The 15,624-nt window shown below is 45.0% G+C and overlaps 5 protein-coding genes across 5 annotated transcripts; 3 read left to right on the top strand and 2 right to left on the bottom strand.

Annotated features, from left to right (window-relative positions):
- Positions 1-865: 865 nt before the first annotated feature.
- On the top strand, positions 866-5,766 carry FOA43_002291 (uncharacterized protein; the record flags this gene model as incomplete). The annotated part of the gene is made up of 4 exons (XM_038922589.1): positions 866-2,339; positions 2,434-2,442; positions 2,563-2,645; positions 2,776-5,766. The coding sequence occupies 4 exons, from the start codon at positions 866-868 to the stop codon at positions 5,764-5,766; spliced, it is 4,557 nt and encodes a 1,518-aa protein (XP_038778517.1).
- A 1,002-nt stretch (positions 5,767-6,768) lies between these two features.
- Positions 6,769-7,362, bottom strand: FOA43_002292 (uncharacterized protein; the record flags this gene model as incomplete). The annotated part of the gene is made up of 1 exon (XM_038922590.1): positions 6,769-7,362. The coding sequence occupies one exon, from the start codon at positions 7,360-7,362 to the stop codon at positions 6,769-6,771; it is 594 nt and encodes a 197-aa protein (XP_038778518.1).
- Positions 7,363-8,356: 994 nt separating this feature from the next.
- On the bottom strand, positions 8,357-8,983 carry FOA43_002293 (uncharacterized protein; the record flags this gene model as incomplete). The annotated part of the gene is made up of 1 exon (XM_038922591.1): positions 8,357-8,983. One exon carries the CDS (start codon positions 8,981-8,983, stop codon positions 8,357-8,359), a length of 627 nt encoding a protein of 208 aa, XP_038778519.1.
- A 760-nt stretch (positions 8,984-9,743) lies between these two features.
- FOA43_002294 (uncharacterized protein) lies at positions 9,744-13,835 on the top strand (the record flags this gene model as incomplete). Its single annotated transcript, XM_038922592.1, has 1 exon — positions 9,744-13,835. The coding sequence occupies one exon, from the start codon at positions 9,744-9,746 to the stop codon at positions 13,833-13,835; it is 4,092 nt and encodes a 1,363-aa protein (XP_038778520.1).
- Positions 13,836-13,863: 28 nt separating this feature from the next.
- IDH2 (NAD-dependent isocitrate dehydrogenase) lies at positions 13,864-15,439 on the top strand (the record flags this gene model as incomplete). Its single annotated transcript, XM_038922593.1, has 3 exons — positions 13,864-13,872; positions 13,985-13,992; positions 14,329-15,439. The coding sequence occupies 3 exons, from the start codon at positions 13,864-13,866 to the stop codon at positions 15,437-15,439; spliced, it is 1,128 nt and encodes a 375-aa protein (XP_038778521.1).
- Between the last annotated feature and the right edge of the window lie 185 nt (positions 15,440-15,624).

The raw sequence follows: 15,624 nt of genomic DNA on the forward strand, positions 1-15,624 counted from the left end.
AACGGGGCGCGGTGGAATCTCTCAGACCCTCTATACAGCCATATAGAGGCTTGGTAAAATAGCCAGAATTGATAAGGATGATTCAGAACAAAATACAGGAAACACATCTTCTGCCGACCATGAAACACGGCGGACTGCTTTGATGAACAGACTAAACAAAAGCCTACAATGCAATCTACAGGAAATAAACTTCGAGACTTCTAATCGAGCTTTACTACGCCAAGCTGGAAAATATGAGGGCATTCGGTAAATGATCGTCAGTTGATCGCATCTATTGAAGCCTATTTCTGAGCGCATTTTTGTTCACTTCCGGCCATTAGCAGCTATATTTTCTTCATTGACGGCCATGGAGCAAACTACAAGCCCTGTGTCTACACTATAAATTTGTACGCGTTTACTCCCAAATCCTCTTTTCGTCCTTTTTCGTGTACTTCCATTTTTAATCCCTTTTTCTTTTAACTCAAACAACAAACGTATCGAATATCGACTGAAAATTGTTCAACTGCAAGCTAAGTTGATACAGATACTTAACACTCTACTGTATCTGATTTTCTGATTTTCTGATTAGCTGATTTTCTGATTTTCTGATTAGCTGATTGTCTGAGTGTCTGATTGTCTGATTGTCCGATTGTCTGATTGTTAGATTGTTACCGTGAACCCTGCGTCACCTCAAGTTTTCACGTGAGTCTACCGCGTTGCCCAATAAGACTACTGAGTCGTCCCGTGAGTCTACCGCGCTGTCAACTCGGCCCCGTGGGATTATCGCGCTTATCACGTGAAATATATTTTTTTCACTTATCTTCAATTCGTCTTCATATCGTATCATATTGACCAACTACATAGCGTCATATAGACCAAACAAACTATGACAAGGCTACTTGAACCGTTGACTGATCGTCAGTTTAACGATACTATTACCGCTTTGTCGCACTTGAGGATGACCGAGTTGAAGGCTATCTGCCGTGCTCTTCAGTTGACGGTAGCTGGACGTAAAGCTGAAGTACACGATCGAATACAGCGCTACATCACCAGTGGACATCATAACGCCGATTTGCCACGTGAACATGCCATTAGAGAACTTATACTAAAGGCAGACCAGGGTGAACCTCTGCCAGATTACTATCAGATCCTATCATCTTTCAGATCGATGCGCTCCTCCAGTAGGGGCCACAAGTACAAGCCCGCCCAGAGAATACTGGGCATCAATTTCAAACCCAGCCCTTTCTTCTCGTTGAAAAGACGCGTCGTGATGAATGGAACTAACTCTATTCTAGCCATTAGACAGCCCGAAGGTCGCGGAACTGCGCGTATTACGTTCTCTCTACTCCGCAAGGATGTGGAAGTTCTTCATTCCTCTTCGACTATGCGGCTTTTCTTACTAAGTGGAGCTGTCACCGAATCTAATGACTCTGAAGAGAAGCCACTAGAGTTTCCACAGCCCATAGAGCTGACTTTTAATGGTACTAAGCTTACTGATAATGTTAAAGGTATCAAGGGTGTAGCAGGGTCTGCAAAGCCTGCGGATCTCACCCCCAAATTATATGAGGACAAGGTGAATGTACTGGATATAGTATATGCCTACACCAAGCGCGATTTTCTCTTGTCAATTTACATAGTAGAGATCACAACGGTGGAAACTCTCTTGTCGCGTGTTCTAGCTCAGCCATGTATCCCCAGAGAAATCACCATTTCTATGATCAAAGAAAATGCTGACCAGGACGACATGGTTGCATCTAAGGAGATAATTAGTCTCAAGTGTCCATGCTCTTATATGAAAATGCAATATCCGGCCAGATCTATGTACTGTGAGCATTTCCAATGCTTCGATGCATACTCGTTTCTCAAGCTTCAGGATCAAGCTCCTTCGTGGCTCTGTCCCATATGCACACATAAGATTCCGTTGAATCAGTTGCTTGTGGATGATTATTTCAGCGAGGTGGTAAAAATTACCGACCCATCCGTAGAATTTGTTGAACTCGAGCCTGACGGCAGCTGGCGACCTAAAGTAGTGATGGAAGAACGCAGAGTGCATCATAAGCCTATTACATTACCGAATGCAAACGGCATTAAGGTGGAGGATAGAACAATTCCTCAGCAACACGAAGGAGATGAAATTGAGGTGATTGACTTGGATTCTGAACCAGAAGTACCGGCTAACGGCACGACAGAAAATAATGACGTCGTTACTGCTTTGAAAGCAGATTCTTCTTCAGATATTGATACAATCCTTCCCAGAATTCAAAAGAAGACACTTCGGGCGATGATCCCATTGGCTGAGCCGTCTCCCACTACAGTGCATCCACCAGCTATTTCCCCCTCCCTCGGTTACTGCTCATCAGGTAGTCACTACTCCCCCTGTGTCTTTTCCCCCACCGGCTACAACTCCCTTTGCTCCTAGTGGCACAATAGGCAATAGTGAACCGGTGGTGATAGAAATCGACAGTGAGAGTGATGCTGATAAGAGTTCAATCATACAGTCTCCGACGATAGTAACACAAACAAAAACTTCAGAGACGAGCACTAATCTGGAATCTACAGCATCTCCAACATTGTTATTTCCAGGACTCGCATCGCAGGCGCTCCAAAATGCGGACTCTCATGAAACGCCCGCAACGCCTGCTGCTCAAACAGTTGTTTTCGAAGCAGTAGCTCCTCCTGATCGTTCACGCCAAGCACCTTCTTCTGCCCCTCAGGTTCACATCAATCGTTTCCCAGACATGGTCCCCACTTGGTCACCGGTATCGGCCTCTGTGCCCCCTGCATCGCCATTCTTAGTTCCAATTGCACAGAAAAAAACAACGATCACAACCGCCTGCTAGATCTGTTTTCACGCAATCGTTTTATCAGGGACAGGATGAGCCAGATGATTTGCCTCTACATCCACTCGAAAATCAAAGTGCACAGCAACATATGCCAGTGGAATATCAAAGTGAGCAGCAACAGATGCGTCTACTGGCCGGCCCTGGTGTAATCTCTTCCGGTAAAAGGCATGCAGAAACTGCAGATACTCGCTCATCAAAATTGCAGAAAACTGCACATGTTCAGCAATCGACGCATGGTCACCCCGCGGTGGAAGATACATCAACACAAGATGAAATAAATTCGTCTTTAAACATGCTATTAGCAGCAGGTCGAGAATATCATTCGTTGAGCTCTTATGATGCTAAAATACACAACAGGTTTCTCAGCACGTGGTCGGAAAACAATCAAGATTCATTACCAATGATGGCAAGAAAATCGTCTGCTTTATCTGTAGTGGAGTATCTGGATGCGATGCTAGGAGCGTCTTGTGAGCTACTTATGCGAATGTGTGATAGAGAAGTCCGTCTATCAGAACTTTTTGGTTGGATGTTGAAATTTCTTAGAGATGCTTTGTTTAAAAAAGTGCAAACCTCACCACTTGATACTGAAGAGTATGCTGATATGAAAACACAGCTAGATATGATGCATTTACGTTCGTTTGCCTTAGAGGCCACCAAAAGGGTGAACTCAACTTTGAATAACCAGTTATTATTAATTCAACAATCAATTGGCCACAAAAAACTCAAGGACCTCAAAAAGGCGTTTGCGGGCATTTTGATGACCACTGAGAAGTTGATAAATTGCAAGAACTCGACGGAGTTAGGCGCCTTTGACAAGCTCGCTTTATTGAAAGCGCAGAAACTCTTAAATCGGTGTAATATTCAATTGAAGCCGCCGGTCAACGTATCTGATAAGGATTTACAATGCTTAAATGCTTTAAATTACGATATAGAAACGTTTGATAAAAGCCACTTCAACTTTGAGGAGGATGACAAGAAAAAGAAGACACTTGACCAAGAATTCATTGGAACAGCGACAACATCAGTTGCGTCATGGCAGGCTCAGACTGAGAATGCACCATCAGCTTTACCATGCGCTCAACCAGTAGCTGCATTTACAGAGAAATTACCTCCATGGAGCTATACGCAGCATCTCACTGCCGTCGCACAGAAGAGAAATCAGACGGCACCCTCTGTATTTACTGAAAAGAAAGGTTCACTCCAGGCTCCACATGAGAGAGGATATAGAAGTACGGGGTCGCTACCAAGTTTATCTGGAGCGAGGGAGGTCAATTCCCAGAACACTGATATGACAGAGCAGAGAATTCGCATACAGCAGAATTGGTCGGCTGAGATGAAAATAAGAGCTGAAGCCCGTCGTGTAGAAGAAGTACGGAAAGCCGAAGAGGCTAGAAAGGCGGAAGAAGGACGGAAAGTGGAGGAGGCCAGAAAGAAGGCCAGAAAGGTGGAAGAAACTAGACAAGCAGAAAAAGCTAGAAAGGTGGCCGAAGCCAGAAGAGTGGAAGACGCACGGAAGGTGACCGAAGCACGTAAAGCAGAAGCACAGAAGGCAGAGGAGGCAAGAAGGGTGGCCGAAGCACGGATGGTGGAGGAGGCCAGAATGGCAGAACAAGCTAGAAAGGTGGCCCAAGCTCGTAAAGCAGAACAAGCTAGAAAGGTGGCCGAAGCTAGAAAGGCGGAGGAAACTCGGAGAGTGGAAGATGCCAGAATGGAAGATCAAGCTAGAAAGGTGGCCGAAGCTAGAAAAGTGGAAGAGGCTCGTAAAGCAGAAGAGGCTAGAAAGGTGGCCGAAGCACGGAGGGTGGAGGAGGCCAGAATGGCAGAACAAGCTAGAAAGGTGGAGGAGGCCAGAATGGCAGAACAAGCTAGAAAGGTGGCAGAAGCACGTAAAGCAGAAGAAGCTAGAAAGGTGGCAGAAGCACGTAAAGCAGAAGAAGCTAGAAAGGTGGCCGAAGCACGGAGGGTGGAGGAGGCCAGAATGGAAGATCAAGCTAGAAAAGTGGCCGAAGCACGGAGGGTGGAGGAGGCCAGAATGGCAGAAGAGGCTAGAAAGATGGCAGAAGCACGGAAAGCAGAAGTTCGTATAGCAGAAGCCAGGAAAGCCGAAGAGGACAGAAGGACAGAGCAAGCTCGTAAAGCAGAAGTACAGAAAGCAGAGGAAGCACGGAAAACAGAAGAAGCTAGAAAGGTGGAGAAAGTTTGTAAGGCTGAAGAGACTCGTAGAGCAGAAGTCCAGAAGGCAGAAGAAGCGAGAAAAGCAGGTGGAGGTCTACACTTGGATCTGCACTCGACAGTGCAGCAGAGAATTGCTGATACAAAGGAAAGAGTTGCCGAGGCCAAAAAACAACAAGAGCAACTGCATAACTCGTGTCAGAACGGTATAGCGGCCTTTAAAAACCCTGTTCCTAGCCATATCGAGGAACTCGGAAAATTGCATAAGACGCAGCAAATGCTTCGAGAAAGGATGAATGCGTCTGGCATGTTTAGTCAGGTAAAAGTTGAAACTCAAGGTTCTATTCCACGTCCAATAGCACCAGCACCAAAGAGAGTTTCCGGGACTATGTTGCCTCATGGATCTCAGCAATCAGTACAAGACTTGAGGGCCTCAACAGAAGTTTCAATACCAGCGGCTCCAGCGGCTTTAACTGCTACAACGGATCCAATGACTCCCACGGCCCCCACGGCTCCAGCGGCTTTGAATGCTACAACAACCTCGGATGACCTACCAAAAGGATTGCTCGGTTTCGCTGTATCTCTGATGAAAGTCAAAGAGATGCTTAGCCACCGGTCATTTTCGGGACTAAGACTCAAAGAAACTGGTAATACCCTTGAATCTCTACCACCATTGCCGCCTCCATCAGGCCCGCCACCGGGTAGGGCGAAAACCGACATTCAGAATCATAACACGGAGCCGGAAGTGATCGATCTTACGTTGGATGACTGAACATCACGTGATATTATTTATACTAACTAAGGAATCAACTGTATTAGGCATAATTTTAGGACTATAGAAAGGGAATTCCAACGGGCACCTTTTGGCGATATTGAATATACTGATCGCCAAAAAAGGTGACCAAAGTGGATTCCTCGTAGCGAATCCTCCTGCTAAAGAACTTATAAAGAAGTAGCAGAAAAATGACAAAACTAACAGGATTGACTAGCATGATTTGAGTGCCTAGTGCCCAGTAAAAGAAACCTGCATAAGAAGGATGCCTAGAAAAAGCATATATTCCGGAGGTGACGAGAACGTGACCAGAAGCACGTCGAACCTCAATCACGTGGGAGAAATTTTCACCCGAGGTGATCATTGCCAGGGTTCGTAGAAACTGGCCTGCCAATGTGAGGACAAACCCGGTTAACTTGAGAAAGAAGAACGACCTTTTCAAAGAAGGAACGAAGTACATTTCTAGGAGAGTTTCAATGACAGACAGAGCGTGGGCCAGCTGGTATTCTAGACCATTGTTAATGAGGAATGAGTCGACGGAGGCCTTGGAAGGTTGGTATTTTGAAGTTGTGTAGAACTCTAGGAAATGGAAGATTGCCACTAAGGTGATGTAGAGATGAAGAATTTTGAAGTCTTGTAGGCAGAAAAGGGAGGATGAAAGACCTACTATTATGCCTAGAATGAGGGATGTCAGCGAAATCTGCGGGAGATCTTTATCTAAGGACATTATGATTGAAATGCAGTATTCGAGGAACAGTAAAGGAGAAAGGAAGAGGCAAACACGAAGAATATATAGACAAGACAAATAAAGTGTCAAAATAATACTTCCTAGTAAAGCCATCTCAATGACGAGACAACAAAAAAGATGTAATAAGATGAAGATAATATCATTAATTTAACTCAATTAAATTAGCATAACTAAAAACATATAAAGAAAATACGTAACGGAAAACCGAAACGACAATATCTAATTAAAAGGTAAGGTATTTAATTCGAGATGACTTACAAAAGTAGGACAGCCAAAATGGAAGCACCGACGGACAAACCGGCCATGCCAGCAGCAGCAGCACCACCAGTGAAGGTAGAAACGGCAGCAGCAGTAGAGGATGCAGCAGCAGAAGAGACAACGGCAACGGTAGTTGCAGCAGCAGAAGATGCAGCAGCGGATGAAGCGGCCTCAGTAGTGGCAGCAGCAGATGAAGCAGCCTCAGTAGTGGCAGCAGCAGATGAAGCAGCCTCAGTAGTGGCAGCAGCGGAAGATGCAGCAGCGGTAGCCTCGAACAAAGACTCCAATCTTGAGGAGTACCATGGAAGGGTAACAGCCAATTGGGTAATCTCAGCGTACTCATCAGCTGGGATAGTCTCGAAAAGAGTAGTGTAAGAGTCATCAGTGTATGTGATCATCTCTTCAACCAATCCAATCAAAGCAGTTGGGAAACTGAAGTCAACAGCGGTTTCCATGAAACCAAGGTACTCGGCTTCATTGGACTCGATATCCAAGAACAAACCATTAACGGCAGAGACCTCGGCACTAGTCAAGTCTGCGTTGGCGACGGCAGCCAAAGTGGCAATAGCAGCAGTAGAGGAAAACTTCATTGTATAGGAAGGATAAACGATTGAATATAGATTAAAATATAATTCGATGGTAAGATACAAATGATTTATTTACAGATATACTGGAGGAAATGGAAACATGGGCATATATATACACCTTGAAAGGGGAATGGAAAAGTAGACAGGAAGTAGCTGCGACTCGTAAAGATGGACAATCGTATAGAAAGGAAATTAATTGGGTTTCAAGAGTGCACTGGGTAGGCATTGAATTGCCGAAGCCCCTAAGAAGAAAAAAACAAATCCACATTTGGATTGTTGGACAAGATGATCCCCGAAATCGGATGGGATGTACGATGAAAGGGGAAATAGATATGTAGGGAAGCAGGGGAAAACAGAGCTATTTGGAGGAACGAGAGATGAATGCGTCGGGATTATATTTACCGGACTCGTATAAGGACTGTCAAAACGGGTAGTGAAGTGGGTTCAGGCGCGAAGTTTCAGTTCAAGCCATATATGTGGCACAGGTGCGAGGTGTTTGGTGTAATTCGAGGGGTATATTAATAATGGTTATGGTGTAAAGCCGTTTCTGAGGATGTCAAATTTTCAAAGCTGTAAATAAAATTTTTTATTTCCACTATGACCCGTTGGGTAAAGGACTAGAGCTACACCGCCCTGCTCTCTCAATTAGGCCCGCGGCGTCCTTTAGGAAATACTCGAACCTCGAGCTTCTATGAAGTTCCACCCGTCGGAAAAAGATATTTGGTTCAGCAGAGACAGACAGTCTTAACGAGGCTTAGAGTGACATTTAACAATGAAATGTAGGACGATCGATCATTATGGCATTTGATCCAAATCCCGTGCCAAGATGTATATTACCATTCCTGACATTTTTGTAATGTAGTCACATGATTAAATAACGTGATTAGGCAATCACGTGACAATGGAGAAAATATAATTCCTTTTTTTTTACCATTACATATCCTACTTACTCATTAATAACAGTCAACTCATCTAAATTTTAGGGCGCTTATAGAGATTACAAAAGCATGTAAGCGAACAAGGAAGCACCGAGAGATAAACCTGCGTAAACAGGAGCAACTGCATTGGCACCAGCACTTGAGGAAGAAGAAGCAGCAGTGGTTGAGTTAGAAGCTGCAGAGCTAGCGGCGGCAGAAGTTGCAGCAGCAGAAGACTCGGCCTCAGAAGAGGAAGCAACTTCTGTGGTGTTCTCGAAAGCAGAAGAAGAAGCAACAGTACTGTTTGAAACAGCGACAGAAGATGCAACAGCAGTTGTAGCAGCCTGAGACGAGACGACAGCAGCTGTCTCTTCAATTCCGGCACTCATAGAAGCCTCCAATCTTGATGTATACCAAGGAAGGTTCTCTGCCAAAGAAGCGACTTCATAGAATTGACTTTGAGCGACAGTAGAGAACAAACTGGTGTAAGCATCATCAGTGTAGGTAGTCATAGCAGTATAGATACCAATCAAGACGGTTGGGAAATCGATAGCAGAAGCCTCTGCGAGATAAGAAACATACTCCTCTTGATAGCTCTTGATATCCAAGAATAGAGCGTCCAAGGCAGTAGCTTGAGCGGCATCAACGTCAGCATTGGCAGCCACGGCGAAGGTGGATGCAACAGCAGCAACGGTAGAGAACTTCATATTTGTTGAGAGAAGAAAGAAGAAGTGAAGAGACGAAAACAAATGGAAAGGACGGATGCAAAATTAAAACACACCAACGAAAATTAAAACAAATGGAAACACAAAAGGGAAAACAAACGAGACAAACGAGCTCAAAATTCTCCTATAGCGTTCACGGAAAGCCGGAAGGTTTATATAGAAAGAGGTGGAAATGGAGCTATAAACAGAGCTTTCGAACAATAGAGAATTCGCGAACAATGTAACCGATCAATACCAGAGCCCGTAACAATAGCACCGATCACGACCTAATTAGACGGTAGAATCGTCAAAATAGGAAGTCGGAACGACTCGAGGCGTAGTAGTGTGTCCATCTTGGTTTGTCACAAGATCGACGCCGAGGCCTTGGCATGAGATGATGGAGAAGAGACTTATCACCTTTCTGGTGTGAGAAGAGAGACAGGAGACTCATCACGTCTCGGAATGTCGTAAGGGACTCGCAGGTACCATGCGCACCACCGGAATAATTTTTTTTTGAGGGACAGGGCATCGTTCGCAGCATTTGAACCGCTCGCATTGTTCGGATCGTCCGCATCGCCCGCAGTGCCATTCGAGGCCGCACCACTCGCACAGCCTGTCCGAAAACTCCTCGCTCAGCTCGTTAATCGTGCTAAACTAAACGAGCAAATCTGATATTCCTAAAACATCAGATCAGTATAAGTAAAACTTCAACGAAGGACTCCCTCTAGTTTGCTTTGACGTTATTGTTGAAAGACCTTCATCTATGGATACCATCTTTGAGCAGACAATTCCCACTACCGTGTGGGCGGATCGACTCACTGTTGAGTCAAGAATCCACTCGGAAGGTGATGCTGATTCTTCGCTCTTCTTTGGCGCAGATATCGACTCTCCTAATGTTTTAACAAACTTATGTTCGAAGAAATCAAATGTTAAGTTACTAGATGGGATCAGCATGCTGGTAAGCCCGGGCGATCTTTGTCTTGTTCTCGGCTCACCAAAACATGTCAATTCTCTTCTTCTCAAGGAGCTTGCAAGTCATGAGAAATCATCCATGGTGAATTATTCCGACTTAATTTCGCGTGCTCAACTTGTTTTCTGTGGCCAAGAAGACCTCCACTATCCGTACCTATCGGTGCGACAGACGTTGGATCTTGCGCTCAGCTGGAAACTTCCAAAGCTGAATCGCGCCAGAAGAGCCGCGGTCGTCGAAGAGCTTTTGTCGGACGTTGGAATGCCTCACACAATTAACACCCGTGTCGGAGATAACTTCTTCCGTGGTATTTCCGGTGGTGAGCGTCGTAGACTTTCACTTTTGGAGTCTCTGATTGCTGGAGGTGCTGTTAACTGCTTTGATAATGCTACGAGGGGTCTTGACAGTGCTACCGCCGCTAGAATGCTGGATGTTTTCCGCGGTGTCGCCACAAAGTTTGGACCTTCCTTCGTTATGACCCTTTACCAGGGTTCCCAAGAGGTGTATGAAAAGTTCAACAAGGTTTTGGTCATGTTCAATGGTCAACAGATCTACTATGGTACTGCCGATAACGTAGAGCCATACTTTGCCAAGTTGGGATATCGCCGTAACAATGCTAGACAAACTACAATGGAGCTCGTCGACCTTATCTTGGACAGCGAGCTAACGTTCGAAGAGAAGCGCGGTATAATTGTGGACCCTTCGCGAGACGTCAAAGAAATTCCACAATCCGCCGAAGAGCTGGCTAGGGCTTGGCGGTCTTCTCCTGAATACGCGGAACTCGAGGCGGAAATTCAGGACGCACAATCAGTCTCGGGAAATAAACCTCGCAGCGGAAGCGCTATTCGTGGTAGATTCTCCCGCAGCTCGTACCGCGCCAACATGTTTTCGCAGTTCCGCACCTGTCTTAAAAGGAACTTCACCAACAATATCAAGAGCTGGCCGTTCTATTTGGCACAGCTCATTACGATGATCTTCTTGGCCATCTGTATTGGAACTCTTTTCTTCCGACTCAAAATGAACACCATCGGATCTTTCTCCCGTGGTTCGCTCATATTCTTTGCTCTTCTTCTTTTCACCTTCATCGCCGTTTCCGAAGTTAAGATAAATTTCGGAAATTCTCTCGTTATTACTCGACAATCCTGCAATTACAAGTTTTACATTCCTTGGATTGACTCGCTTTCGGATATCATTGCCGAAATCCCCTTCAAACTCGGAGAGGAGTTGGTTTTCCTTGTCATCTTCTACTTCTTAGTCAACTTGAATGCGACAGCTGGAGGCTTCTTTAGCTTCTATCTCTTTCTATCGGTTTCCATACTCGTTGTGGATGAACTTTACCATATGATTTCGCGGCTATCCAAGACAATTGCTGTGGCCACCTCCTTATCAGGATTGGCATTACTTTGGTTGGCTATGTATGCTACCTATGTTGTTCAACAGGATCAGATTAAGGTCTACTTCAAGTACTGGCTTATGTATACTGATCCTCTTATGTACGCTTTCGAGTCGCTTATTACAACTCAGCTCCATGGCAAAATCATGGACTGTACCAACGTGATGCCTTCGGGAACCGCCTACTATGACAGTATTCCATTTTCGGACAGGATTTGCGCCTGGCAGGGAGCATCTCTAGGTAACGACTTTGTCCGCGGTGACGAATATTTGTCCTCCGCTTTCGGATACAGCTACGGTCACGTTTGGAGAAACTTGGGTATCTTATTTGGATTCCTTATCGCCTTCACAGCAATCGAGTTGATTGGTGTCCAATTGACTATCAAAGACACGTCTGAGGAAAGCTTGAAATTGGTCCATTACAAGGGTAATAGCAAGGACGATGCTGCTTTCGCTGCCGCTGAGGCTGCCGTCCGTGATGATTATAACACCGCAGGATATACTACCGAAAATAAGGTTGCTGCCACCATGAACAAGGACCCTTCATCTGGATCCTCAGACACAGCCTTTTCAGCTACCGCAGGACCGAACTCCTCCATTACTTACTCGTGGCAAGATCTTTCCTACTCTCTTGGTAATGGCACGTGCCTTTTGCACAATATTACCGGTTATGTCCGTACTGGTGAGCTTGTCGCTCTTATGGGTGCCTCTGGTGCTGGTAAGACAACTCTTCTAAATGCTTTGGCTGGTCGTTATACACAGGGAGCTGTTAACTGTCGACAAAAACCTTCCGTTTCCGGATCTTCCGTCGGCTACGTCGAACAGCAGGAAATATTTGTTGAGGAATTGACTGTTCGTGAGGCCCTTGAAATGTACGCTGCCCTTCAACGTGGAAGAGCTGGTCGTACACTTGAAGAGGACAATACCCATATTGCCCTACTATTGCGGCTATTATCTTTGACCCCCTACCGGAATTTCCAGCTTCGCGGATTGCCGCTCGAACAACGGAAAAAGGTTAGTTTGGGAATCCAGTTAGTTAACAGGCCTTCGTTGTTATTTGTTGATGAGATTACATCGGGATTGGACGATTTGTCCGCCTTCAACATCGTGAGATGTCTTCAAGATTTGACCCGTAACGCTCATGTGGCAATTCTATGTACTGTTCATCAGCCATCACCTTCGCTTATAAGTCAATTTGATCGTCTTCTTTTACTTAAGAAAGGAGGCTTCCAGACTTACTACGGAGACACTGTTGGTGCAGTGGATTTCTTTAGTCATCACAAGCTTAGAGAGTGCGGTCATAACGAGAATATCGTCGACTACATGATCGAGGTTACTGGAGACGAGTCTGTGGATTGGGCAGGCCGATGGAGCAACTCCGCGGAACACGATAGTGTCGATGTGGTAGTTAACGGAAGCGCAGAGGGTAGTAGCCATACAGGAAATGGTGATAGCGAAAAAATTGCCGCCGCAGTTGCTTCGTCATCGGTTTCCATGGTCGCAGCTCCCGCCTCATCCGCCGGAGAAATTTCGCGGGGTTCGTATTTTGCTCAATTCCGCATCATTCTCCGACGTACCACGATTGAAACCCTGCGTAATCGGGACTATGTCTACGCCAAAATAGGATTGTACGTCTTCTCAGGACTTTTCATTGGTTTCTCGTTCTTCCATGTGGACAAAAGTATCAAGTCACTACAGTCTTCGATGTTCGCCGTTTTCCTTATTTTATGTGTTTGCTCACCACTTATCCATCAGATTCAGGACAGATGCAATTCCGACAAACTTCTCTATGAGCTTCGTGAGTTCCGCGACTATCACTGGTCAGTTTTACCTCTCTGCCAGATTATGATCGAGGCTCCATTGGCTATTTTCAGTGCCACGTTGTCTTATCTTTGCTTCTTTTTCACCTGGGGAATAAACACCCAGGCCACCAGAGCGGGATACTTTTACTTGGACTACGCTATTATGTTCCAGCTTTATTATGTCACATTTTCAGTGGGAGTCCTTTATTTCTCGCCAAATGAATTGATCGCAGACGTTTATTCGTCTCTATTCTTTGCTTTAATGGTTGTCTTCTGCGGTGCCATGCAGCCTTATTCGATGATTCCAAGCTTTTGGAAGTATACCGTTTATTACGAGTCACCTTTCACATACTTTTTGCAGAATTTGATGACAGATCTATTCTCAGGTAGAGATGTTGTGTGTGCTGCCAATGAATTTGCTCTTCTTATGCCGGCAGTGAACACTCAATGTAAAGACTACATGAAGGATTACATGAATACCCATGGTGGATATCTCAAAGACGGTGAGACGAGTATCTACTGTACCTATTGTAGCTACGATAGTGGAGAGCAGTTTACTGACAGCTTGAATATGTACTTCAGTAATCACTGGAGAAATTTCGGCATCATGTGGATCTTTGTGATTGGCAATGTTGTGTTGATGTTGGTTGCATACAAGTTGATGTTAATGTATAGACGTAGAAAGGCATAAATAATAGTGGGTTAATTAATTAAGCATTATGCTTTACGTATCAGATTATTGGCTTTAAACACAAGTAAAATATTTAGCACTATCGCAATGAGGAGAACTAATCCCTTATTACTATTCCCATTTAATCATGGTATCTGTCTAAATATGAGCTCATCTCGTTAAGTTTCCTTTTTTGGATTCCCAAGGTATCCCGAGGTCGGAGAAGATGAGGGGATGAAGAGATGGAGGAGGAATGATTCATCGGGGTGAGAGATCGTTTCCCCCAGAAATCTTCCATGCCGGTCTCCAGCACGCACCTGTCGCGCCCCGGTGCAGTTAGGTGCCTGGGTTTTCATGCCGGCGAGCTCCACCACACAACTCGATCACCCCTGCCCGGCTGCGTCCCGGACCTCAGATTCATCGTCTTTTGTTCTTTTGTCACTCGTCGTTTGTTCTTTCTTCTCTGCCCCTGTCTTTATCCTTCTCTGCTCCACATCTTCACAATGCTCTCCAGACTTGTTCTACCTGCCAAACTTGCAACGGCTTCCAGATCTTTTGCCACTGCTGGCTCTTCATCCAACCATATCGTTGGAAAATACCTGGGTCGGCCCAAGGCTAACGGAAAGTACTCCGTGACTCTCGTTCCCGGTGATGGTATTGGACCGGAGATTTCTAAGGCTGTCGAAGAGATTTATGGCGCTGCTGATGTCCCCGTGGATTTCGAGTCTGTCGACGTCACTCCGTCTCTAATAAACGGCATCACTACTATCCCCAAACCGGCCGTTGATTCTATCTATAAGAACACCGTAGCCCTAAAAGGTCCACTAGCTACCCCTATTGGTAAAGGTCACCAATCGTTGAACTTGACCTTGAGAAGAACCTTTGGTTTGTTTGCCAATGTCAGACCATGCCGATCCGTCGAAGGTTACGAAACCCCCTATAAAGACGTTGATACTGTTCTCATTAGAGAGAATACTGAGGGGGAATACTCGGGAATTGAGCATATCATCGTCCCTGGTGTCGTCCAGTCAATAAAGTTGATCACCAAAAAGGCCTCTACTAGAGTTATTCAGTACGCGTTCGAATTTGCAAAGACTAGTGGTAGACCAAAGGTTTTGGTTGTTCATAAGGCTTCAATTATGAAGATGTCCGATGGTTTATTTGTACAGACTGCAAAAGAGGTCGGTCAACAGTATCCAGAGATTGAATTGGGCTTTGAATTGTTAGACAATACCTCTCTAAAATTGGCCTCTAATCCAGGTTTGTTCAAGGATGTTGTCATGGTTATGCCTAATTTATATGGTGATATCTTGTCTGATTTGTCTTCCGGCTTGATTGGTGGTCTTGGTCTCACTCCCTCAGGTAATATGGGCGAAAAAGTGGCTATATTTGAGGCTGTTCATGGATCTGCCCCTGATATCGCAGGAAAGGGACTGGCCAATCCTACAGCTTTGCTACTTTCTTCGTGTATGATGCTCCAACATATGAAATTGAATAAATATGGTGATAAGATCCAAAATGCTGTTCTCAAAACGATTGCTTCAGGTCCTGAGAATAGAACTAGAGATTTAAAGGGTACAGCATCTACTGAGCATTTCACCCGGGCGGTGATTGACAATTTGTAAGCACTTTAATATATATATATATATTGTTGTATTAAAAGTGTTTACCTACTCGATACTTATACTTATTTGTACTCGCGCTCTCTGCTCTCTGCTCTCTACTCTTTGCTATCTACTCTCTGCTCTCTTCCTTATACTTTCTGCTCTCTTCCCTCGTTCATCATGTCTTCCTCTCAAATCATCTCTCA

Source organism: Brettanomyces nanus, chromosome 2, assembly GCF_011074865.1.
Source record: "Brettanomyces nanus chromosome 2, complete sequence".
Classification (NCBI taxonomy): domain Eukaryota; kingdom Fungi; phylum Ascomycota; class Pichiomycetes; order Pichiales; family Pichiaceae; genus Brettanomyces; species Brettanomyces nanus.